Source organism: Vicugna pacos, chromosome 8, assembly GCF_048564905.1.
Source record: "Vicugna pacos chromosome 8, VicPac4, whole genome shotgun sequence".
Classification (NCBI taxonomy): Eukaryota; Metazoa; Chordata; class Mammalia; order Artiodactyla; family Camelidae; genus Vicugna; species Vicugna pacos.
In genome coordinates, this window is record NC_132994.1 from 52,901,589 (window position 1) to 52,929,509 (window position 27,921).

At 40.1% G+C, this 27,921-nt stretch overlaps 1 protein-coding gene across 1 annotated transcript in view; it reads right to left on the reverse strand.

The window, feature by feature from the left end:
• The window catches only part of SGK1 (serum/glucocorticoid regulated kinase 1), a 106,230-nt gene extending 78,807 nt beyond the window's left edge, over positions 1 to 27,423 (reverse strand). Inside the window, exon 1 of the mRNA XM_015235824.3 lies at positions 26,732 to 27,423. Within this exon, the coding sequence (XP_015091310.2) occupies positions 26,732 to 26,800 (69 nt within the window). The 5' untranslated portion in view covers positions 26,801 to 27,423. The remainder of the gene's footprint in view (positions 1 to 26,731) is intronic.
• Between the last annotated feature and the right edge of the window lie 498 nt (positions 27,424 to 27,921).

Here is a 27,921-nt window from a genome sequence, read left to right on the forward strand (position 1 = left end):
GTTGTTATTCTAGGCACTAAATGAGTCCCTTCTATACAGCTCTTTCATTACTCTTTGAAATTTTATTTGTTGTTATAACTGTTCTTCCCAGAACTTCACTGTGGTTCATATAAACAATATTTCTAATTTGTGGACTGTTGCATTTAGCCCAGAGCTCCTCTCTGCATATTCATCCACTGAGTAAAACTTCTCACATGGTTTTCATTTTCCAAAAGATAAAGCTGATGCTTCTCTGAAGTTGTCCAACCATTCTGTAGCAGATCAGAACTTGGGGAAGGCTAGCCAGCTTATAAACTTACTGCCAGGGCTTTTCTTACCAAATGAGGCAGCATCTCTAGGCCAAATGGCTTTAGTAATGTACAATTCCCACAAAGTTTTCTGTGAGATTATAGCCAGAAGAACAAATTCTATGCTAGATAAGCATAGAATCAAGAACTGAATTTATTTTTTAAAGGCTATTTTTGAAATGCACAAATGGCCTTATGTTGTAATGCCTAATGCTACTGTCTGCATGTCTTAAAACTACTGAGTGGCTCTCATGAAAATAACTTCAAAGCTAGGAGGTGACTTAGAAATCAGCCAACACTGTCCATAAAACACATATTTAAAGTGTGCCCTGGAGAAATTTCCTCCCTGGAGCTAGACACACTTGTCCAGAATGGCTATACTATTTTACATCACCACCAGTGAACTCAAGGACCCAGTCTCTCCACATCTCTATCATTTCTCCATAGCCTTGCAGATTAGAAGTACTCATCATGCACGGACGCCATGACACTTCTGATCCAGACTAAATAAGAACAAAAATCCCTCCTCTCTTCAGGAGGGTGGAGTTGGGGTAAAAATCAGGGAATATAAGCCCAAATCCTTCCTTCCCCAATGAATATTCTGCCCATTCATTTTCACACCCTATGTAACCAAAAAAACTCAGGGCAACCACTCATCTGAGCCTGCCCGCTCTCCACTTGAGAGTGTACTACCCATCCCTTAAAAAATCATCACTTTACTTTCCTTAAAAAAAAAATGTGCTCTGTGTGCTCAACTCTGCAAGTCATACTCACAGAAGACTTCTCCCTTGAGTTTTATCTTCCCTGATGTACACTTCATGGAATTGCTTGCTATAATTATTTTTTCTACTCTTCAGCAACTTTAGCTGAAATACTGAGCCAATATAGAATATAATTATAATATAATAATCATCCCTTACCACTGGAGATGAATATAATGGATTTCCTCATTTAGAATGAGACACCTTTTAACTCTAATCGTTAGTTCTCCTAGATGGAAATTATGCCTGATTTAAGTCCCTATGTCTGGTTATCTTGAAGGATATAGTATGTGTCTGGTAGTGGTTAACATAATCGTGTTTCTGCTCTCTTTTACTTCATTAAATTATATACAATTACATTAATTCAACAGGATGTAGACTTTGAGCTATTCAAAAATGAATTTCTGAAAAGGGAAAGGTAATATTCTCTACTGATCTAAAGAGAAATAATAAATCACAGAGTTGAGTATGTTTTTCATGACTTTCCAGCTCCTAAAATCTCCATGGTGCTCTTAATTATTTGCTGTCTCTCGTTTTCCTGGAAATGAAGACATTTTTAACAAACATATTTAAAAATTTCCAGAGCTGGCATGTGGTGGAAAAAATATTTTTAGTCCTTGACTAGAAGAAAAGTTCATTCATTTGGAATTTGGAGTTACTCAAGTTCAACTGATATCGATTTTCTAGTTGACCTAGGATTTCAGAACTTTTTTCTGAATTCTACATATAGTAGCCTTGGCAAGGAAGCATCATGGCAGGGGGAGGACACAGCTCAGTGGCAGACCGCATGCTCAGCATGAAGAGGGCTTGTGGCCTTTTGTACAGGAAACCCCAGTTGGACAGACACTGGGGTGTGGCCAAGAGGGGCGTGGTCTGGGGGGCAGTGCTCTGACGGGTGGGGGCTGGGCTCCTCGTCCTTTGTTGGGGTTGAGGGGAGGCCAGTGGCAGAGGCATTACATAAATGGGGCCCACTGAGGGGCAGTACAAATGCCAGGGCTTCCTCCCACATCACAGGCCAGCCCCATTTTTTTCTCAAATTCCACTGGGTACATGGTTCTCAAATTTCAGCCTGCATCAGACCCACATAGATGGCTGGTTGAAACACAGATTTCTGAACCCCATCTCCAGAGTTTCCGATTCAGTAGATCTAGGATGGGGAGCAGGATTTGCATTTCTATCACGCTCCCAGGGGAAGCTGCTGCTGCTGTTCTGGGGATCCTACTTTGAGAACCACTGCTCCAGGCCTTCAGGGTTCCTGCTCTTGCCCTTCAAATCAAGGAGGAGTTTTTGCAGCCCCTGTATCTTTTCTTTCCTCACAAGGAAAACACATCTTATCTTTTTGTCACAGGGCCAAGTGGTAAGAACTTTCTCAAGTAACTGTTTATTAACCTGATTAGCTCCTTTGAATGTGTTCCAGCCCTCAGGAGCCTTTTTGGGCAAATGAGGTCAGTTTAAAGGTAACAGCCAAATTATATCTCTTAGTCTCCCCTCAGAGTGTCCCCAGAAATACATTCAGATGTGTGTGTGTGTGTCTGTGCAAGTTTAACCTCATCTGGGCCTCCAGCCCCACTTGTGTTGTCTTGGCTCTGCACAGCCACTTTTCCTGGTGACTGGCATCCTTGTGATGTCCTAGCCTCTCTGTGTTAGTGCCAGCATGAGAGGGCAAGGATGGGGGTGGGGGCTTAGCGGGGTGGAAAACACTCCTTTGCCAAGCTTTTTGTCTTATCTGAGCATCACCAGAGGCCCCAGTGGCATAATTCGTGCTCAGAGTTTCAAAGCCACTGGAGAACACCACCCTTCAGCATCCTGTCCTGACATCCATTCTCCACCACTGCTCAGACCTGTCCCTTGAGGTGAGCAGGAAAGCAGGTGCTGTACAATCCCCTCTGGTTTTTACCTTCTGCATTCTCAAGGGCCTGTACCCCACTACTACTCTCCTGTCCCTGTATAGGGCCTGCTTCTCCAAAAAGTAAATGCACACATGCGTGTCATTTAGTGTAAACTGGGCACCCAGTTCTATGGATGGATCCAGATTTCCAGCTTCGGGTTCATCTGGATCATTGTGCTGTATTTTCAATGCAGATCCCTTCCTTTATATGTTCAAACATTTTTGAAGGCTATTATGTGTTAGGTGCTATGGAGGCAAAAAAAATGTACAACTAAATGGGAGACAATGAACTATACTAAAGGCTAGTCATTTCTTTTAAGTGATACAGAGATCAAATTTGCTGAGAAACACATATTAGGAGCAATGGATTCAGACTGGCTGAGAGCAAGGAGTTGCTGAAGGGGTGGCCTTCCAAAATGGACTGTCTCACTTCACCAGCCATTTTCTTAAGACAAGGATGCTGCATACTTCACCAGACTCAGGGTTGACTCTAATGCATAAAACAGTAAGGAAGGTAAACAAGAGGCCTCTTGGGGTGTCTTCAGATCATTCAGGCTGAAAACTAGTCTGCAAGAAGGGACATCTGACCCAGACTAGGTCAGAGGTGAAAAGGTCCCAAGGGCTTACTTAGACCCTTCTTGTAGCTGTGAAAATAAAGGCTAATTAAGTTAAATAACTTGCCCAAGTTAAATCCTTGGTTATAGTGAAAAGAACATGGCAAGCTGGGATTTAAATTCTGACTGGAACGCTTGCTTTAAACTTGATCATGTTACTAAACTCTTCGAGCCTAACATCCTCATTTACCAAATGGAAATATTATCTAATTGATAGGACCATTGCAAAGACCAAATAGAAAATGTGTGACAGTTTAATATGCTCCTAATGAATGTTTATAACTTTTTTTTTTTGATCCAGATTGAGAATTAGAATTAAGAACTCTGACCTCCTTGGCTTGTGTTTTCTTACATATGCAACCTCTCCTCCACCTGGGTGAGGTTGTTATTGCCTTTCCCTAATCATCATCACCACCAACACTCACCACCATCATCATTATCACCATCACCATCAGATGCCTACCTCCAGAACAGAATAGTTATTGTGAGGATCAGTGAAGCTAATGTTTATGAACACTTTGCAAAGTGTTCATAACTATATAAAGGTTTATACAAATTTACATTTTTATTAAAGATGACACTGTTTTGTAATAAGACTGTCACACTGGCTATCAAATATGCTAAAATCCTAATGATTGACTGAGACATTTTTATTTGTTTTCATTGAATTTTTGGTGCCATATATTATCAACGACTATGGAAAACGTAATAATCTATGAGTGATGCAATATCTGAGGTTACAGAACCTGAGTTTGATATTTTTCTCCATTCTAGATTCACAAGCGTTCAGGACTCAGTAAAATAAGGACTTAGTTTCAGTAAAAATGCTGTCAAATTTCTATCAATGATTCCATCAGTAATGTCCCAATACATTGAAAGCAGCTTTCTATTACTGAAGGCCTGCTGGGTTCAGGGCACTGGGTAATTATCACCTCTTACACATAATACCCAACAAGGTCAACATCATCACTATTTTATAGATAAAAAATACTGAGGCTCAGAGAAGTCACTTGACTTGCTTAAAGTCTCACAGCAAATAAGATGCAGAATCCAGGTCTGACTTTTTTCAGAGTCCTCTCTATCACCTCCTGCTGCCTCTCCACAGAACGTGCTGGAGCTCAACAACAAATACACAAACACATTTTCATTCTAGCACCTGCCATATTCACTATGCTTGGTAAATTAAATAAATTATTTCTAACAAAATTTCTTTGAGCTTACTTGAATTTATTGAGAAATAAACAGAAAGAACACTCCACTAATACATATAATACATGGTATATTAGAGAGGAGATTATTAGTTCTGGGTGTCAGTCACACCCTCTGCTTCCTTCTGAGGAAAAACCAATAATGTGACTTTGTCAAACTGGCCACAATCGATTAAACCCAAACGAGGCACACGGGTTGGAGCCAGCCTGCCATAGGCTGATGTCATCTCAGGAGAGAGACTGGGGTGAGAATTCATTTCATACTGAATCTTCAATAGCAACTTGACAAGCTGACACGCTTTTGAGGGGAGTTTAACTGGAGACATTCAGAGAGAACCCTTGGGTGGGGCGAGGGTGGAGACTGAGAGGAACCTAGATCAGCAGCAGGCATTTGAAGGGACAATGAGGAGCTGAGTTTGGTTAAAGCAGAAGGTGCCTAAGGGAGGCAGAGAGAAAATGAGCCCAGAGGAGAAGTGCAAAACGAACCACCTTTCCCAGGTATAAACCATAATATCCTGGAAATCGATTTTTAAATTGGCAAAGAGTTGCTGCAAACCATTTTATGGTGAAAAATACGTTTGTTCATCCTCAAAGTTCCCTTCACAAGAAAAGAGAATGTGGATACAGGGTTGCCATGGGGGAACCTCCACGAACTGTAAGAAAAAGTGCTCTAAACCAGAAACCCGCCCACACAAAATAATTTGTAAAATTACAGATGTGGGACTGGGAAGTCCTAAATACTTTTTTGCTTTATACCAGGAATGCTTGGTATCTTAATCCTTTTTTCTTTCTGTTATGTTTTCTATGCTCTTAACAATTTTCCTCAGTCCATGTCTCATCATTAAGGAAGACCACATCAACTCTAGACACTGTCCAGAGGCAGGAAACCACACTTTATTCCATCACTCCTAAACCATCATTCGTAATGCTCAGTGTCAGGATACCTATAGCAACAGATGTTAAAACACGCATAGTAACTACAAAGGCTCTTTTAATGTCAATTTAATTTAAACCTTAACCGCAGATTTTTTCCTCAGATAACAGCGAGAAACCACAAAGATCCTCTTGTCTTCATGCTCTTTCCACACACTGCAATACAGGCTCTTGTTTTGGAAACAAAGAAATCGTCTGAATCAGCTGTCGTGGCCCAGTGTGTCTGCCATGGTCACACCGTGTCTGGTACATTAGCCGTTCTCAGAGCCGAGGGGGAAAACTGTCCCTCTCCCCACCTGTGATTTCACTGTGGAGTTTTGACTACACATCTCAGATGGAAAGTAGGCAGTGTGCTAAAATTGCAAAGTACTTAAAAAAAAAATACTTCAGAGAATGGCAATGCATTTAAACAATATTTATTAAATCTTTACTATGGAAAATCTAGCATGTTTCCTAGGGGCATAAAAAGATGCAAAATTGAATAAATATTCACTATTCAAGAAGCATATAGTCGAGAAGAGTGTTGTCCAACAGACATATAATGTAAACCACATACGTAATTTAAAATGTTCCACTCAGAGGAGAGAAACAGCTCAGTGGTAAAGTGTGTGCTAGCATGCATGAGGTCATGGGTTCAATGCCCAGTATCTCCGCTTAAAAAAACAAAAAAGCAAAAAAGTTCCCAAATAAACAAACAAGCCAAAAAAAGTTCCACTAGCTACACTGAATAAAGTAAAAAAAAAAAAAAAAAAAGAAAAGTAACTTCAATAATATGATTTAATCCTATATATCCAAATATTCCTATTTCAAAATGTAATCAACAGAAAACTATCAATGAGGTATTTTATATTTATTTTCTCTCTCTTTTTTAGTTTTTTAAATTTTATATTCATTTTTTTTCAAACTGAGTCGAAGCTTGGATGTGTGTGTTACACTTATAGCACATCTCAATTCAGACTTGTCACATTTCAGGGGCTCAATACCCACATGCAGCCACCATATCAGATCCTACAGCTCTCGTCCTTGGAAAAGATAAGGACATAAACGACTTTCATACAAGCTCTATTAGTTTTAGGGAGGGGAGGGACTTTTCCATGGAAGAGATGGCATTTGAAATTGATGTTGTAGATAATGGTTATGAGCTGGAGAGATGAAGAATGTAGTTCACACCGAAGAAACTGCAGAAGCAGCAGCCTGGGGAGGAAAATTGTAGAAAATTGCAACTCTGTTCAATCAATGGAATTTCTCATTGTGCTGAGAATAATGACATAACTCCGTAAGGAGGTTTGTGAGGGGCTGTGGAGTTTTCTCACTTTACTTCCCAAATTGATCTCCTTCTTTCAAGCTCTCTGTCCCAGCCACACAGTCTGTATCCCTCTTCTCATGCATTCCCCACTTCTTCCCACCCAGATCTTTACATAAGCAGTGCCCTGCCTGAACACATCTGGTTTGGCTTCTAGCACCTAGCTTGGGGCTCAGCAGAGAGTCAGTCCTCAGTAAGTACACCGGAATAAACAAATGAACGATTGCTGGAGACGTAAAGGAGAGGAAAAAGAGAAAGTGGGACAGGTCTGTTGGTGGCATGTCGCTGAGGACCTTGGGCTTAAGGGTTTGTAATGAGTTCTGGAGCAAGTCAGCACCACCCCTGTCACTTGCATGTTGCACGTTCATCTGCAGCTCAGCCGTGCACGGGATAGTCTGGAGTGAGGAGAGACAGGTAGTGGAGTGCCCTGTAAGGAGCCTTTTGAAAGAGTCCAGATGAGGATTCATTGGACTGCAGGAGAGCGGTGGGTGTACGCATTAGTTACAAAGTACACCAAGACAGCAAATCATTTCATGGAAATCTCACTCTTAGAGGTGAAAAGAGCTTTTGGCATTTTACAGATGAGGAAAGCAAGACTCGGGTAAGTTAAATCACTTGCCTTTAATTCTACCTTAGAAATCATTTCTCGGCACAAATGAATTTCATTATTAAAATAAAGCCTGGGAATAGATTACATGGTATAGAAGGACGGATCATTTTTCAAACGTGAAATTAAGTAGATACAGAAAAGTGGAGAAAAGGATCCAAAATGCATCTGAATTATGGAAGAAATGACTTTTAAAAGCTTTTGACACTAGTCCTCACTGACCTTAAAACCCAGCAGCTGATACCACATTCAGTCAAGGGCTCTAACTTCTCAGTCACTTAAATATTTCCATTTTCTAAGAATGTTAGAAGTGCTACTAATCCATCTTCACAATGAACGAAGTGTCCTCTTTGACAGAATTAAAAAAGACCCGAAGAGGGAAATTAATGGCACACCATGGTCACGGAAACTTATTTTCTAAGTCATATGTCATCTTTAAAATTAGATAACTTGCTTGTTTCTAGGCTGTGTTCTCAGCTAAACTCTTTTTTTTTTCTGAGTGTCTCAGAAGATGGTGAAAAGAGGGAGAGGATATTTTTATTTATTTACTTTTTAAATTAAAAAAAATTGGGGGAATAGTTAGGTTTTCTTTATTTATTTTTGATGGTAGTACTAGGGATTGAACCCAGGACCTCATACATGCTCAGCACACACTCTACCACTGAGCTATACCCTCCCTCAGGAGAGACTGTTTTTAATATTCAAAGAAGTAAGGTATGAGAATCTATGCTTTAGGATCTAGACAATACAAGATGACTCATAATTTGCTGGTTTCCAATAAGCTGTAAAAGTCTCACTATTTCATTGAGAAAGATTTGTAAATTTTAAAAGTCTCAAACAATTATGACTAACTAAGATAACATTACAAAGGAGTAACAGACTGAATATTTCATGAGGCTTTGCTGGTCATAGTGTCCCTTAATGATGAAACCTTTAGGTTAGAGGCAAACAAGAGTATTAGAAGGTCTGTTTGTTTATTAGTCAAACTACCTTCAAAAAGAAAAAAAAGCCCAACTAGGCTGTATGGTTGACATTGCAAAGCCAAAACAGCCTTGATTGGATAGAAATTTCACTTTATAATCGATTGTTTTGATGTTTCATAAATCAAACTTTGATATCAAACCTTTAAACTTCAAGATTTGATAATATTTACTTTAATAAAAACTTGTATTTTAATAAAAAAAAAATAGAAGTGAGACGACTTCCTAAAAGATTACAATTAGACTTAGACTCCCCATTGATTATCTTTTGTGAGTCCAGAAAGGTAAATAGGATAAAGCTAAACTCTGGGAAGCATGGATATTAAGATGATTTACGAGGCCATTAGAGACATAAATCAGATATAATTATCTGATTTTCAAAAACGAATCATAGTCACCTCCTCAAATGGCCTCATAAATTCTTCGATGATGCACAGCAGACCAGTGCTTATGTCAAGCTGAAAATGGGCACAGAAAGATAAATGGTAGGTCCAAGTGACAATCTGAGAAGCCGGTGATCTTCCTGAGGACTTCCCCCATGGACTGTGTGCTTTTCCCGGAGGCACGAGGGGAATGAAAGGTGTCCAGCTCTTGGGAATTTAGCAACTCATTTACCTTGGTACCCACTGATGATCATATGGAAGATTTATGTCTTCCTGAATCTTCCTCCAAACATGTGATTTGTGCCTGTAGCTCAGGTCCTGAGCAGAAACCAGTAAGAAATCCTGTAGTGGTGAGGTCTAGCTCAGCCTCTTACCTACTGGTCCTTCTTCCTCCCTCCTTCACTCCGTTACTTTGCTCCAGCACATTTCCCATCCAATATCGTGTGTTTAACTTTTTTCAAACTGGGATGAAATATATATAAAATAAAATTGACCATTTTCACCATTTCTAAGTGTACAGTTCAGTTCATTCGCATTGTTGTGTGATCATCACCACCATCCATCTGCAGATGCATCTTCATAAACTGAAACTCTGTCCATATTAAACAGTAATTCCTTATCCTCCAGTCCTCCCACCCCAGCCCCTGGCAACCACCATTCTACTTTCTGTCTCTGAATTTGCCTACTCTACGTCACTTATAGGAGGAATCACACAGTATTGTTCTTTTGTGACTGAAGTGTTTTACTTTCTAAATCTTGTTTAATGACTAGCTCATTTCACGAGCGTGTAAGCATCTGGGTCAGGAATTTCTTTGTGTGTTATTTTCTGCTTTATTTCCAGTGTCTAGAGAGTCCTTGGGTACTAGTAGAGTCAGAATAAACGTTTGTATGAAGGAATGGTTCAGGATGGCATGCTGCTAAAATGGGGTGAGAATCAGACAACATTGAACAGAGGACTACTGAGCACCGCCGCATGCTGGGCATGGTGGGTATAAAAGGGACAAAGCCATAGGGCTGGCCTCAAAGAGCTTTCATGTGTGTTAGAGTCAAATGGTTGAAAGGTAATCTTACCATAGTGAAATCAACCCATAACGGAGGAAAGTCCACTGTTAATGAGACAGACAGGAAGCGCTCCCAGTCTTGGAGGATAAGGGAAAGGACTTTCGAGTGCTAACTTCAAATCCCACCCTAAGGACGAGTGAGTGTTGGCCAGTTTAAGAGTGCAGAGTTCAAGGTTAGAGGAACATTCTAAGGAAGGGGAACAACTATAGGGGCTCTTGACATTTTGAGCCTTGAGCCCTTCTCAGAGTCTGTTGAAGCCTAAAGGTCCCTTCCGAGAATAAGTTTTTAATGAATAAAATAAAATACATAGGATTACAAAGGCAATTGATTACATTAAACAACAGCAAAATAAAAAATTTAGTACTGTATAAATATTCAGTACTATATGTGATTATTTCTAAATGTGTTAGAAAACGAGGTCTAGATAAAAGCTAATAACTACTGTAATGATAATCATATGTGATATATTGTGATATTTTCATCAATTGTCATGTGATATGAAAATACATGTGATTTCTTTCAGTGATAAAGTTACAAGTCCTGGTAGTTATTGGTTACATTCATAATTGGAGGAAGAATAAAATTTCAGTTGGAGGTTAATGAAAATAAACATGTAAGTTTTTCCACCCACTTTTCTGAATTCTATTCATAGACATCTCTCTCTGTAAGGGATCTGTAAATGCTAGGCAAAGAACCCCAGGACTGGTGGCAGGATGATGTGGATGGAGAAAATGAAGTTACTCAACATGCTTGGAGAACGGAATTCAGTGGATGAGGAAGGGGGAGAAGAAAGGGAAAGAGATGAGGGGTGAGGGAGGCAAGCAAGAGCCTCATCTTAGTAAACTTTATACACAAACACTGAAGAATTCGGGAAATATCAAGCATCAACTCGTATTTTAGAAAATTCTTCTAGACTGCAGCTGGGAAGGTTCCATCGGGCAAGACCGGCAGCCGGAGGCCAATTAGGGGCTGGTGTCATTTCTCCAGGGAAGGATGGAAGTGGTGTGAGCTAGGGAAATGGCAGTGCAGACTCTCAGTATGCAAGGCAAGTGGGAGGCAAAAGCTATTTAGAAGATGGAACATATGAAAAGGAATATGTGTATGTATATGTCTGACTGAAACTTTATGCTGTACACCAGAAACTGACACAACATTGTACACTGACTATACTTCAATAAAAAAGTGAGGGCGGGGGAGGATCTTAGTTAAGAGGACAGCAAGAATGTGAAAAGAGGCAGTGTTTTCTCTTTAAAATTTTTTCCATGCTAAAAAAAAAAGAATTGAGAAAAGTGGATTCTCTTCTACTCCTAGACTAAAGAATCTTACAATGCTAGGGTGAGAATAAAGAACTCTGTTTCAATTTTCTGAAATTCCTGCAGTAAGAGATGGTGAGCATAGAAGGCCCAGTGAAAAACCACAACCCTTGCTAGAGAAGTGATGTGATGTAATGGAAAGATAATCTCAAATCTCATCAACTGATATGGCCCTTCTTATCTGTGTGACCATGGGAAAGTTACTTAACCTTTCTGATGCCCACTATTTCTGTTGGTAAAGCAAGGCTAAGGATACCTGCATTCCTGAGTTGTAAGACACAAGGGAGAAAGAAATCACTGAACATGTTCTAAATTAAGTGCTATGAAAATGCTACCTGTGCTGGTATGTTATAATCAATCAGTAGAGGGTAATTATTGTAAGTCAGTATTTACTAAGAGTTGAAGAAGCATTTGAAGAAAGTAACCTGTGTAATTCCTAGCAGCTGGTTAAGTGTCACAGATCACGTGGAAATATGTTTGGTCCTGGAAAAAAAATGTAGAATTTAGCTAAGTGTAGAGTAAGGGTGAGGGGTGGGCTAAAGTAGGACTTTTTGGGTGGAAGAATGATAAAAATGAAGAGATGGAGGTCCAATGTATTCCTGAGGTAATAAAGGTGGAGAGTTAAACCAAGGAGTGTGGGTTATCAGGTATAAAGTATTCTGAATGTGTCCAGAATATGGAGGACTTTGAACACCATCCAAAGTGGTCAGCTGACATCACAGTAAAACCTGTAAAAAAGATGGTCTCTAACATTATTTTATACTTGTTTAATAAACCACTTTTAAAAGGTTATCTGATATGGGAAAAAAAAAAAGATTTCCAATTTGGAAATACTCAGTGTTGGGATACATCTGTTAATTCTAGTTTCAAAGAAAGAATTAGGCTGTTTCCTTCTGATAGGGTTTTGGAGCCTCTGGTAGTTTTTCCAACCCCTATAATTTTTTTTCTGCTCTGAGGTAGGTGGGTGTGAGTAACATAATTTAAGCTAAAGCAAATTAGCATTGGCTATTCCCCAGAGGGTCAAAATACCTCAATTCTTTACAAAAGTAAATGCTTCTTTAATTCAAAAAAAGAAAGTAAATTAAGAAAAGGAGAAAAACAAGCCATAACAGTAAATATCCGAGAGGGTAACAGAATTTATTGCCCCAAAGAAGGAACTCAACTTCTAATGTCAAGTTGGCCATTTCTCTTTAAGACTCTAGGGAGGTTCTCTCCTCTTTCACTGCCTTTTTTTCCCCTCAGGAAAACCTCACTGCTATAATCTGACTAAAGTCCTGTGACTTCTTCATGGGACAGTCAAGGAGATGAAGGGCAAGGAAGAGTAGATTTGGACATGAGAGTAAAAAGGCTTTATTAAAGAGTCCAAAAGATGGTGGGTGGTGGTTTACACCAAGGCTCTGGAGATTAAGAGACGGGGAATTAAAAAAAAATTGTTTTAGAGGTAAACTCAGTAGGATGTGCTGATGAATTCATTGCATTGATGACAGAAGAAAAGAAAGAGGAATAATTCTGAGATTTCTGACTCTAACAAATGAATAGATGGCAATTACATTTACTGAGCTGGGGAGAATTGGGAAAGAATAAAATTAGGTAAGAAGGAAAATCCAGAGTTCAATTTTTGAACATGATTAATTCAAGGTGCCTGTAAGACATCTGATTGGGAATATTAAGCAGCCAAGTGGGAATAGGAACAGGCATTTAGAGAACTGATACATTTCAGGAAGACATATGGGTTGTATTTAAAGCACAGGAATGAATAAATTTGTATATTGCAAGAGGAGGAGGAAGGGGAGAGGTGGTGGAGGGTATGGGAAAGTGAGAGGATGGCGAACCAGAGTGAGAGAGAAAAGAGAAAGAGATGGTGAGAGAGGGAGACCGGCTAATTAGCCAATGACTGTGCCTGAGCCACTCCCATATGCCCACAGGGTCCCATAGGATAGAGAGGAGAAGCCTGAAAGGAAGCTAAGAAATAACCCAGAGGTAAGAGGAGATCCTGGACAGTGCTGTGCCAGGCAGGCGTTCATGGTGGAGTGGTCCACAGGGAGGCAAACCGAGAAAGGGGAAATTAAGATGATGGATGAGAGTCCACATGACAGAAGTGCTATGGAAGAGTTTAATCTCAGAAGTCAGGCAGAGGGATGAAAATGCCTGGCAATCCAAGTTTTTTAGCTTTTTATAAGAAGTATTTTCATGGAGGGGAGTGATAAAATGAATTTTAAAGGTCATCTGAGTGCTCACGAGTTACATGGGTTATGATTCATAATTTCAGATGCATGCCAAGTCTTGATTTGGCAATGCAAGGCAGATTAGAAAGTAAAATCTGGCATTAAATTCGGATCGAATGTCATTAATAAGTGATTATCTGTTGGACGTAAGGGTTTGGGTTTCTGTTCTCCCTTCAGTGCCTTGTGCACATAAAGCTAAAAAAGCAGAGTAATTTGGTGTCATTTGATTTAATGAGACCCTGTGCGAATGAAATATTATTTCAGCAATGAAGCCGGACGACTGCAGTTGCTCCAGGGAGAAGTTTCTATAGAAGATAATTAATTGTGTTCACTAGTTCCTAAGCCCCTGGAAACATCTAAATAACCCAGTAAAACTGTGAACCTGCTGACCATCAGAGGTCTTTTGAGAAATGACCTTTAAGCAATAAAATCCGAAAGCAAAGAGGTTTTATAGCAGCATGTCTATAAGTAGACTCATGAGTAAAATCACAACTTATACTATAACGAAAAGCGTAGAAAGGTAGGCTGGAAAGTTAGGTCATGATTTTGAGGTCTGTCTTGACAATATCTAATATGTTTTGAGTGCTTAGTACGTCCCAGGCACTGCAGCTAAATGCTTTCCACGCATTTTGTCATTTAATCCTCGTAACAGTTCTAAGAGGTAAGGGTTGTCATGAAACCCCTTTTACGGATAAGCCAGTAGGCTTAGAACATTAAATAGCTTGCCCAGTGTTACAAAGCTTGTAAAAATGCAGCTAAGAATCCAACTGGGTTTGTCTGATCCCTATTAGGAGTCCTTAATAGCTTTCACCCATGGGTGTTTCTTTGACTTTTAAGTGTAACTGAAAATGTTTTGATTTTAAAAGTTTTTTAGATGCATTCAGTACAATTGGATTCAATTTGGAAAATTATGCTATGCTTCAGTGGAACAAACAGAAACATTCAATTGTAGTAAAACTAAATTGTCACTCTTTCCACTGAAAGGTGGAGTTTATTCCTCCCCATCTTGAACATGAGGTGGCCCTGTGCCTTTTTTTAACCAGTCAAATGCAGTGGAAGTGACACTGTAGAACCTTCAAGGATGGGCCTAACAAGATGGGCAGATTCCGCTACTCTCTTGAATCACATCCTCTTAGAAGCCAGCAGCCCTATAAGAAGTCTGGCTGTCTTAAGCCCATGAGACTGTGAGGAGTACCATGCTACTTGGAGAGAGAAAGAGGCCAACAGAGAAGCAATGAGGCACCAGTCAGGAGAGTGACGCTTTCTTGGACTTTCCAGCCCTGCTAAGCCAGCAGCTGAACGCAGCTGAGGAATGATCCAGCCAACATCATGGATCAGGGCCATCCTAATGAGTCAACGTGAATTCTTATTCCATAGAATCATAAGCAAAAAAAAAAAAAAAAGTTGTTTTGATCACTAAGTCACTAAATTATTTACAGGTATTTTATTATGCAACAATAGATAACTAAATTTAGTACAGTTTGGTACAATTTGGAAAAATATAATCCAGTTTGGTGGGACAGAGAGTAAACATTCCTAGGCTTTTTCTCTTCTACTTTGAGACCAAGTAGCTTATGGTATATATCTGAGATAATAAATCAACAGTTTAAAAGTTAGCCCTGTGGTCCAATGGTTAATTTCATTAGGACTAAGGCAAGCAGTATTTTCAAGATGAAAAGCTACTAAACAAGCACTTCATGGTTTAGAACTACATTTCTTCTGTGTGTGCTGTGTATCATCATAGTAATGCGTTTATGTAATCATTATCCACTTTTAATATTTGGAACTTGTCCTTGATAGGTCCCTTTGTTTATTTATTTATATTACATGCCTTCTATCTTACTATTAAGACCACCTGAGACAGATTGACAATGAGATACACGAAGCAAGAGAGTTAAAATAAAAACACAAGATCAAAACCACATTCAGTAGCTGAGAAATCATTGGTAAAGACTTCTCTAATTTGTTCACTGAAATTTACCTTTAAATTTAGCTTTGAGTTTCCTGGCAACTGAGGCAAACCTGTGGGATTATATCATGCTAACTGTGATTTCCTTCAGAAAAGAAAAATCCTTAACCTACTGCTAAATTATAAGGGCAATTTATTATGTGGTTCTCCTCCCAGGGAACAGTAAATGATAGAAAAGAAGATGGTTTTGAAAGAGATGTCATTGAGAATACAAATGCGTCTCAGACATGGAGTCTTAACATAAGCCTCCCTTTAAAACAAAGAAGAATAAAATGTAAAGGACTTTTAATTTCAATGTGGGCTTTCAGGTTAACTCCTCTCTCTTCTTCCTCATAATCCGAATTTCATAATATCCTATCTTTTTATTTGTTTCAACAGGATTTATTGATAACCCTCCAGGAACCAAGCACTGAGGATATAACTGGAAGCCAAAGAGAGGGAAGGTTCCTACCCTTATAGAGATCACAGTCCAGGAGGATATTAATTAATGTCGAGGACATTAATTAAACAGCTACACCGGTATGTGAGTACAGATTGACAGTTGCCATTAAAGAAAAAAAAAGTACAGGAAGTTATAAAGAGTATGTAACCAGGAGATGTGATCCAAGTTCCTGGGAATGGGTTAGGATGGGGAGATTGAAAGAAAGTATAATTTCAAAAAAACCCCGAAAAACAAGAAAATGTAATTTCTTATATCTGCATTCCTACCACAATGCCTAACACATGCAGGTGCTCAATTCATGTTGGCTGTTGATGATGATAATACAAGGGGGAAAAAAGGGAGAGCTTCAACGCTAATTTTGAATCTATTGATTGAAGGATAATGACTTCAGAAAGAAAGGCACCATTAGAAATTTTCATTGCTCTGATTTTTGGATAACACAAGAGTTAACTGTAAGATGCTAGATTAAAAAAAAATTACGCATTCTGAAATTCCATCTAACTGAGATTAAGTCTGACGGGTTACTCTCAAATGTCCGATTTAATGTGTTTGTTTTGTCCTGGAAAACTAATTATTAGCCATGGCTTCACCACCTTATTAGTGGCAAGGCGAGAAGATACGCCCCTTTTACGTAAAAGCAGACTAATAGACAAATAAATTAGATATGACTGCTTTGCCGAAGCTGATAACCAAGGCCCTGTATACAGTAAGTTCCAGGTCCTAGTTCTTACTATGTAACATTTAATCTTTGAGGCTAAGTGGTTGGGAGAGGAAAGCAAGTATATTGATGTTCTTTGGAGACATTCATTTACAGGTCATTATTACTTAGTTGCCAGCTCTTAAATGCTATGTTGGGCATCTTATCAACCACATAGCTCCTCAAGCTTTCCTACGTAACATTTAGCAGCACTTTTCCCCCCAATTACTACTCACTCCCCACATCCAACACATTACTATCTTTTTAAAAACATATTCCTGTGTACCCAGCCTCTCTGTCTCACCTGGTACTCTCCAGTGTTATAGCTTTTCTGTAATATCTTATGTTTCCTAGAATTTACTAATAACTTCAACATTGTACCTTGGAGCCCATCTTATTAGGGAGGCTCTTCCATTTCAGATATAACTGAAGCTTCAATGGTAAGGAGAAAAACCTCTGTGATGGGTTGAACTGTGTTCCCCTGGCCCGAATTAATGTATTGAAATCCTAATCCCAGAATCGCAGAACGTGAATTTATTTGGAGATAATCTTTATAGAGGTAACCAAGTTAAAATGAGGTGGGCCCCAATCCAACATACTAGTGCCCTTATGAGAAGGGAAAATTTGGACAGATAGATACAGAGGGGAGATACATAGCAAAGACAGCCATCTACCAGCCCAGGAGAGAGGCCTGGACCAGATCCCTCGTTCCCCACAGCCCTTACGAGGAACCAACTCTGCTGACACCTTCCTCTGAAACTTGCTGGTTCCAGAAATGTCAGGCAATACCTTTCTATTGTTAAGCCACTCAGTTTGTGATACTTTATTATGGCAGCCCTAACAAATTAATACAAACTCTAGGTCCCCATGAAAATTGAAGAGAGTTTCTGGAAGCTTCTCTCAAAACTCACTCAGAGATGAATCAGAAATTTCAGTGCCATAAATGTCTTTGTGATCTCTTATCTCCTTAAGCTTTGTCATTCCATTATAAACATCTTCAGAAAACTACTGATAGATGCATTAATCTTTTCTTGTTAATCACAGTAAAACTGATGTACAAGTTATGGGTATTCATAAATCAAGCCCTCAACTTGTTACGAAGATTTAAAAGAATCATTTACATCTAGCACCATAAAAATGCCAAACTGTATATACTGTATCTTCTTTTTCTTTTTCTTTTTCTTTTTTTGAGTAAAGGTTGATTTATTTAGAGAGATACATCAAAGGGCAAGAGAAAGGCCACAAGGTGACGGGGTTGGGTGCTCCGATTAGAGTAAAAGTAGGTACATACTCCATAGACAGAGTGAGGGCTGTCTCCGAAGAGGGAGAGAGTGAGGGATGGTGGAAGGCACAGGGTTGCCAGTTTTTATGGGCTGGGTAGCTTCATATGCCTTCATAGTGGAAGGACCAGTCTAACTAGCCTAGGGAAGGGGCTGGGATTCCCAGAAAGTTGGCCATTTGCCACTCTTTGACCTTTTGTGGCTTACGCTGCATTTTCTTTATCCATTCATCTATTGATATGCATTTATGATGCTTCCATATCTCGGCAATTATAAAGACTGTTGTTGTTAATAGCAGGGTGTATGTATCTTTCTGAATTCTTATTTTGTGGTTCAATTTATTCCTTTAATAACTATGTAAGTTTAAAAAGCTAAAGCTCTAAACGTTCTTAGAAACAATGAACAGTACATATATGTAAATTAAAAAATATGTGCAGTATATTGTGTATATGTATTTATATGCAAAACATTGTATCTGTGCAGTCAAATTGTGACAATTTTATCTAATAAAACTGAAAAAAGAAAAAAAAAAGAAGAAAAAAAAAAAAGCCAAACACTAGAACCCAGTTGAGAAAGCTCAGTGCTCAAATCTAGTTCCTACCAAGCCTGAGCAAACAAACACATCATTTCGTTACCTGCATTAGCATATTTTAATTCATCAAGGTCTTGGGTTCTAGTTTTCCCTCAGTTTTATTTATTGGAATGCCAGACGGCACTACCTGAAAGCAGTGGAAATCACATAAGATTTTCTTTAAAGTCTTACTTCCTCTCGTTATCAGTATCCTCTCTATTTAACCAAATAATGACATCACAATTACACGATACCTCCTCCCCAAGCCCTTTGATTTAATTGTTTGTATTGATTCATTAAACATATATTATTGATATATGTTTACTATACATAGATATTAATCCTACCATGTACCAGGCACTCGGACCAAGCTGTGAGCAACACAGACAAGATCTTTGCCCTCAGGGAGCTTATATTCTAGGTTTCAGAGAAGCTATATGAGACTGTAAACAGAGTTCAAGGTTTAATGTCTTTGCTTTTACACTACCTTTCTACTGGTTTGCTGCTTAGCTTTACTTAGATCTTTTTAACCACTCTAGAAGCTATATACTCACAGTTTTGTTTTGTTTTTTTATATTTTTCTCCCACCATATAACACAAACTAGTACTGGTCTAGAAAGATTCAGGATTCAAAGGAAATTCAGTCAGTTTTCAGAAAGATCATTCTATGGAAAAGATGGTATTTGTGACTAAAAAAGATGGAAAATATATCTTCTTATTTATTTTTAATTCTCGAACAAGTCACTTAATTTTTTTTTTGCCTTCTTGGTATAGTTTCATGTTGGTTCTACAGAAACTTGAGCATTAAAATGTTTTAACTATTTTGGGGCCCTTTTTATCTTTCTATTTCTAGAAACTAAAATCTGAGTTGTCAGGGTCTTCATCCTGGCTGATTTCACTCTCACGGACTCAGAGATGACAAGATATTCCTGAAGCCACTGAGTTAGTAGTTTCCATGGAACATGCGTCTAGGAGTGTTTCATGTCAGGCTTTTCTCTCATTGACCTTGATGTGAGCTTATCCTCCAAAGACAGGAGAGAGAGATGGGGGAGAGGGATAGAGGGAGAGGAGAAGAGAAAGAGAGAAAAGAAAAAGAAAAAGGGAAAGAGGAGGAGGAGACAGAGGAAGAAAGAAGAGAAAAGGAAAGAACAATGTGACCAGTCATTCCCCAAACAAATGGCATTTTGGGTGAGTGCCCTGACCTAGGAAGAGAAAAGAGACCAAGGTGACCCTGATGCTATAAAAATAGCTAAGCCAACTCTTCCCAGAAAAATGTCACAGTAGGCTCTGGAAAGCAATTAGAGTAATATTTTGGCATCTTGCACCACCAAGGGGAAGATTCTCCTACCGCCCTAGTTACAGCCTTGAGTTTCACTTCCCTTGGTTGTAAATAATTATGAAATCATTTGAGAATGCTGCGAGGAAATAGGTGTGAAAAAAAACAAACTTTAACAGCAACCCTTTCTGCAAAGCCGGAGCCGCTGCACAAGCAAGCCAGAGCAGCACCTAACTCGCCGGGCTGTCTGCTCTCTCTCGTGGTCCTCCTCCCACCTCCTTCTCTTCTTCCTCCCACACATCATCTCTAAAGATTTGCCAGCTCACTGTGCAGCCTGCCAGAGAAACCTGGCCAGTTTCTGGATCCGCCTGCCCTTAGACCAAGGACTTGGGGAGGTCACTGCAAGTGCCCTTCATGTCCTGGACAGGGCAGAGGCATTGAAACTAAGGGCCGGAGCGGCCTGCCTTCCTGCTGGGAAGGATGCAGATCTCCAGAGAGCTGGTGCACACGGCTTCAATTAAAGCCCTTTGGGAAGCTGTTTGCCCTGTGAATTTAACCTTCTTAAACCCCATGGAAGGCATAAAAGTCCTTATCCCCTGCTTGGTGGGGAGCCAATGATTCCAGGCTCCAAGCTAGGAACTAAGGCTCTATTCAGCAGGCAGGAAGCAGCCTCCCACTGCACTTCAGGAGACTTCTTACCCATAAATGTTAAGAATGTTGATATCTACTATTTAACTTTTGGACTTACTTCTAAAAAATTAACTAGTGTGCATTAAAAATAAAATCACACTTTAAAAAGATGCCTTCACAGTATTTCCTCTAAAGAAATATCTTTAGCTTTACCTAAATTACTGATTAAGCTTTTCTGTTGATTCAGTTCCCGTACAGTTCTTCCCAGTATGCTTTTCTAATCAGAAATCTTCAACTGAGGACCTGTGTTTCAGTGGCTCTCTCCATGCCCCACTTTAGACTTCCTTTATCTTGTTACACATTTACAGATTATAAAATATGAGTGTGCTCAGGACGTTGCTGACTCCAGTGTTACATACGGCACTGACATGTTAGCACCAGTTTATCAAAAAATGAAACTTTCAAGGAAGCCTGCTACACTTTCCGTTCAAAATATTTTCCAAGCACTGTATTGTAGCAGGATGAGAGCCTAACTATCCTAGGGCTTTCGTGAGAACTGCTGGGGTGACAAACATCTGATACTCCTCACCTGCTTTCCGTGGTACCCAAGTGTAATCCTCTAGCCTAGCCAAATCTAGCCACACTCTGCTCCAGTCTAAACCCTCTAAGACTCAGCTATCAGATCTTGAGTTCAATTTTTCTTCACACTCAGTGGCTCCCCAGACCACACTGAGAAATGAGGAAAAACAATAATTGAATAAATGTTTTAAGGATTCTAGGTGGGAGAGTACATGATGCAGAACTGTATTGTATTGAAGTCAGTGATTTCTGTTAAAATCAAACCAAAAGAGATGAGTGAATCATGACTACATCTGCCTTGTTAGTCCTGATAGGAAAAGAATTACAGAAAAGATGTTGTGAGGTGGGCAGTGATCACTGAATGAGCTGAGATCAAGTTTCCCTAAGCAGCTGCCAGCTGTTAAGGGTAGCAACAACTTGTCTTTGAACAAGATTTAAGTTATTTTTCAAAGTCTTCATTTATATATAATCCATATTCAAACACAGAATGAAAAAGCATTTGATTCCTAAGCTATTAATCAAGACAGAAGAAGTGGGAGGAGGAGGACAAGGCAAAGACTTTAGGACAAGTTAATAAGGGACTTGTTCATTTGTTTTTTTTCATAATTTCATTGAACAAATATGGTTTGACCAGTAGAGGATCTAGTGAACAAGGTAACAGATTCTCTGTCCTCAAGGACCTTCCTGCCGTATCGGAGCTTCAGTTGGGTCCTAATATTACAGCACAGTGTGACTGGGGCCATGTACTATGCTGTTGAGTGAACACAGGAGGGACTCAAACAGCTCAGATTTTAGCAACTTCTAAAGAAAGCAGAGTAGAAGCCATTGGAATCATCACTATGGTTCCAGGAAGTATGATCAAATAAGTCTTGGAGAAATCAGAGACACACTTCTGATTTGTTGGGAAGTATTCCTACCTCCCTCAGGAGTCGCGTGGGAAACGTAATTCCGTAGCGATGACCACATGACCACACCACCACACACGTGTGTAATCCTCTCTGAATCGTCTTCACAGGTAGTTTCCAGTGGGGAGAGCCAACCCTGCAGCAGTGTTCGACTCTTAGCAGTGCACTCCAGTGATGCAAATGGAAATACTAAAGTTGACTGCCTGAGTTGGATTCTGGCTACACCTCTTGACCAGTTCCTTAACCTCTCTGACCCTCAGTTTCCTTGGCTGTAAAATAGGCATGACGGAGCGATGTGAGGATGACACTAGTAAAATGCTACCATAGTAAGGCTGGACCCTTAGTAAACACGCAGTAAATGCCAGCCCTCTGAGAAGACATCGAGGGCTTCACCTAAGAAAAGAACCTTTGTTATCATCCCAATTCAGATGCTTTAAGCAGACATAGTAGAACAGTAAAGGGAAATAAAACATAAAGGGAGCAGTTTATGGGACAGTTGTGGAGAATAACCACTTCGGAGGAGGTTAATTTCACTTCTCAGCTCTGCTAGAGTAAACATCATAACCAGGTTGAAAGCTTTTGCTTTGTTCCTGATGAGTTTTAGAGAAAGGAGGACCCTAAGGCTGTCAGACCTCTTCAAGTCTCCTCTGACCATGCTGGGTTGTTTAAAGACACAGACAGGATGTGCAGTGGTTAAGGATACAGACTCTGCAGCCACACACTTTGATCCCACCCCTGACTTTGCCACAAGCTAGCTGTGTGACTTTGGACTTCCTTCACCTCGGTTCACCTTTCCTTTTTCATCTGCGAAGTCGGGATAACAGTAGCATCTTCCTTAGGATTTTCATGTTTGAGAATTTAAAAATGTAATAGACTGAAGCCTCTTAAAACAGTGTTCAGCAATCTTAGTGCTGCATAAGTGACAGTTATTATGAAATGTATTGTTAGTAAGGAACAGCGCAAGGAATTGTGCAAATGCATAAAATCATGACATATCTGAGTCGAGACAAGTTTGACAGGAGATGTCAAAGTTGGTGGTCATGAGGCAGTTAGCTCTATGAAGACAAGAACTGGGTTTCATTCCTACTCTATCTGCTAAAAAAAAAGAAATGAGTGAATGAGGCATGAAGCACTGAACTTGTTTGAGAGCATAATAAAGAGGACAGCACATTTCATCTGGATGTGAAAATTCTACCAATGAGGGATGGCTTAGCCTCCTTGCAGTCTGAGTAGGTGCTTTACCGGCCAGACACTCAGTTTCCTCATCTTTAACATAGGGAGGTCGACGAGAGGATTTCTAAGGTTCATTTCAAATCCAAAATTCCATACTGGCTAGTTTTCCTTAGAAATTTTACAAAAGATAACTTAATTATGTCCATTGAAATCTTTTTTTTTTTTAACCTACTTAAGGAATTTCCAAAATGGATTATCAGGTCAAAGATAATGTCATTTGTTGGTGTTTTCTGAGTCATGGTGCAAGAATCTGAACCATGGAATAAATCTTTAAATCCATGAAAATGGATTATCTTTGGCACAATTGATAACTTTTTAAAGCTCTGGGATTGTGAGAGTGTAAGACTGATAAGGACATTTTCCCATTCATCTTAAATGAATTTTCAGAGACTTTAAGAATAAAACATAATCCATAGGCATCTAATGTTAACTTATCGTTAACACGTAGAGAATGAAAGTAGAACTCTTATCGAGTTTGGCTGAGCAATCCTCGACTAAATGAAATTAAGCTGATTTAGTTGAGCTTTTAAGACGTGAGGGTAGAAAGCATTAGTCCAGAGGATTTGGAGAACAAGCACAGGGACTGCCTTTCTTCAGATCATGTTCCTAGAAGCTGGGTTCCCAGAGCTGCCTCAGTCACCACTGAGGGTTGGACGGGAACTTTGAGATGCTTGTCTGCTGAGGACTGGCTGCCTTCGTAGCTTTTGTAAATTGGGTAATGGCATCAAGATTTCACTTGAGGAGAAAAAGATTCTGCTATAGGGGAGAAAAAAAAGTGGGGGGAGTGTGTGTTGAAATAGACATTCTGGATTTAGAATATAGGCTTTGGGTCAAAGAAAGTTTAAATGTTGGCTCTGTTACTTTTTAGCTAGGGGATGTTGGGCTGGTTGTTTAATCTCTCTAAGCCACACTTTGTACATTTAATAACTTTTCTTACTTCATAGGGTGACTGTGAGAATTAAATAAGCTAATACATGTAAAGCACTTGACCCATAACTTCTAGAACACAGCACTCAATCAATGGTGGCTACACTTATTCTGCTAAATGCATCATAGGGCAGATCGTCCACATCCTCTGTCAGCAACATTTTGCATTTTCTCAGAGGCACAGGAAACACTAGTTAAGCTTTGTGTAATCAAAATCTGGGTCCGAACCTCCATATTTTTAGTAAGCCCTAAAAAACCTGTGTGTGTGTGTGTGTGTGTGTTCTTTTTTTTCCCCCAAGATCTATTCATTAATTTAATGTGGGCACCCGACAAAGGTTCACTTTGTGAGACTCTCTAGCTAGGTTAAAAATAAAAATATGCAGAAATGTGTGGAACTTCAACAATAGAATAGAGAGAAAATGGATTATTCTTAGCTGAAAACAAAGACATTCTAGTATATGAGTGTGTATGCAAATATATAGAAAAGGTCTGGAAAGTATAGATACCAACAGGGTTAACAACCTCTGGGGAAGGAAGGGAGATTAGTGAGGATGTGGGGGTTACCTGGGTATTGTCTTGATGTTTTACACATTTACCTATTAGCTGTGTAATTAAAAACTCCAAACAAACAAACAAGCAAAAGCCAAAGCAAAGTCATGGTACAAACTGGAATGAACTTTCAGAAAAGAGAACTCATAGACAAGAATCAAGGACTTTATCCTGTGGGGCCATCCAGACTTGACACAAAGTAATATTCTGCTTAGTTTCCATCCTTGAGCAGTCAAGACAGGAGGATGGGGGATTTCTGATCTTATCTCCAGTAAGTGACAGACCCAGGTTCGAAGACAGATGAAACTGCCAGCCAGATATCTTGGTGTAAAGTTCTTTCTCTCTGCAAGTACTCAGATTAGACATCAGTACCCTGGCTAGTTCTTTGCAAAATCCAGGTCTAAGGAGGCTCCAACAGAGTCACCAAGAGAAAGCTATTGGTAAATTATGCTTTTAAGCAAAAAGAAACCAGATGGTAAATTAATACAGTTATTAGTATATTTCCATAGCAAAGAAAATAAGAGAAAACCTTAAAAAAATTGACTTGACAGCTACTTGGTTGTTAAAGATACCTGACTAAGGAGTTTTTAAGTCTCACCCTTGCCCCTATTTCCTTCGGTACCACCAAATAAATTAATTAATTAAAAGAGAGTAAACAGTTTAAATACTGAATTATGGGCTATGGCACTTTTTTTTTTATTAGCAAAACATTTGTTTACTGTTGGAAATTAGTATTCACAAAAGGCCCTTTCCTTGGAAAGAAATATTTTGGCTACAGGGGAAACCAAGAAACATGATGGACTCTGAGAGGCTGCAGTGACTTACTTTGATTTAGCTGGAGTCCCCTCTAGTTGGGCTCCAGGAGGAGTGGCCAGGACTCGGTAGGTCTGGCTTTGGTTTTAATGCTTATGTTTTGGCCCCTGGATTTCAGGGAGGATTTTGCATTACAGATGAGAACTCAATCACAGGCAAGTGGAAACCCGTGTTAGCCCTCTGGCTGGACCTGGCATGCTGGGTCTAGCCCAGCCTTCCCATTCCCAGCTTGCCCATTTGGTGCAGGAGGGAGTCCAGCCCAGAGTGTCATTCATTGTGTTCTGCTGGTGGATAAAATGAAGGGCTGGGCTTCAGAATGGACCTGAATGAAGGGACAGAAAAATGAATAGAGACCTTTTGATGGACTTGCCCTAAAGTATTAAAGCTGGGGGCTGGGGGCTGGAGGAAGCTTCTGTGACTTAAGAAACTCTCCAGAGGGTGTCAGTCATCAGTCACTTAATCATTATTTTGTCTCTCCCAGTTGTGTACAAATTTGCAGATTTACGCAGACCACCGGTGTGACCATTACAATGAACTGAGTTTATTTTGAGACACACACAAAGAAGGACCTCAACCTTTTCTTCTCATTTACAAGCAATGTGACATTCATGCTGTGAATAGAACAGGCATTTAAGAAATAAACGTATACAGCAGCATAACCTCACATTATCACTTGAATTCAGACCGCCCACTAAAATAAAGGCGGTCATACTGAGGAACATTGAGGCAACTTGAAAGAGAAGGATTTAAAAATGCTGGATTCCACCATTTCTGGAAAAGGTCATTCTAGTCCTTTGCTATTTTTACCCAGCAAGTTATTGGCTAGATGGCTTTGGGAAGCCAGAAGCTGCTGATTTTGACGAAGGAAGATGATAATGCAGCACTTGAGGCTGAGTGAATGAAAGATGTGGGAAAAGTTGAACCCTTCAAAGATAAGAGAGAGAGCGCGCTACTGAATTAGTCCCTAACTGAATTACCAGCGGTAACTGTACCCAGGCTAATTCTCTTGGAAACTGCTTGTAATCTTGTGGCTTTGATTGAGGAACTCCCGTTCCCAGCTCAAACCCTCAAGACATCCCAGCCCAACCCCCTCCTCCCAAAGCGGCTCTTCCTAGACGCCCCCACCCACAAATTTGCATCAAGGCAGGTAGATTTCCCAGCTGGACCACTGCTACCAGAAGCACGGTTTCCATTCAGGGTTCTGCAACAAAATCTTAGGCTTACTTCGGGCAAGCAATCAAATGCATTTGAAAGAAGAGCAGAAAACAAAAGAAACAAACAAAAACCTGTCCTTACCCGCTTCTTAAAAAACTGGAAGGCTGAGCACTTCTTGACTGGGAATCCATTCATGTCTTTGTTTACCATCTTCCACAGTGGGGAGTTCACAGTTATAGATCCAGGGTGGCACCCGCCTGGTCAGTGCATCTGGTTCCCGGTTTGCCTCCTGGAGATAGTTAACGAAGAGCGGGATGGAGAATCTAGCGGGGCTCAGGTCTTCACTCACACATTCTGCGGCACCGGCTACTGCAGCAACCGATTCCCACTCTCAGTTGCCGCGAGCAGCGGCTTTTCTTTTTCCATCGTTGCTCCGAAACGCAGGCATCACCGCTGCAGGACCCCGGGATGCAGCGGATTCCGGGGAGAGGCTCCTGCTGCTGCCGAGCGGGAGAAGGGCACCCTCTGTGCGCCCCCAGCTACCTGGCGGCTCTGCGGCGGGTGCGCCGGCAGAGTCTCTCCGCTCCAGGTGATGCGCTTCTGGAGGCTGCTCCAGCGGAGAGCTGGTTTTGACTGTGCAAGTTCCAATGGGAGCTGTAGTTAACAGCTGAGAGGAGTAAGAAAGAGCAGAAGCCAGAGGGAGGGAGGGAGGGAGAGCCGCGCCAGAAAAGCGGAGGGAGAGAGAAAGCTGGGCTGAAGACGCAGCAATTCATGAATAATCTGAGCAGCGGATGGAGAGAAGGCAGCAGCTCAGGACGCACCGAAAAACAGTTGACGCCCCTTGAGAGGGTCACTTCACGAGCTTTTTTCTTTTATTTTTGTTGTTAGGACCACTGAAATCAGACTTTCATATAAAATGTAGAACGTTTTTATTTTATGCTCATTGAAATTCTGTTGATACAGAATGAGGGGGGAAAACGCCTCTCAATGGAAATTTAACCAAATTTATTCCTGATCTGTTCAAATGTGGAAAAAACGAAATAAAGCGCAAGTGCAGGTATAACAATGGGTGCTCCCTCTCTACGTAGGACCTCTTCTAGCCTCCTCTTCCTACTTGTCAGAATACAGTGGGCAACTGAAGGTAATTGTGTGTGTGTGTGTGTTTTCCGTTAAAGAAGTCTGTTTAAAAAAGAACACAATGGGCACATATACGAAGTATTTTATGCAAAAAAATACAAGGAGCATTACCAAAAAGTATTAGTGAATCCATCTGATGGAGAGGAAGGACTCACAGCGAATAAGAGAGGAGAGCGTTTCTTACCTAAAAAGTG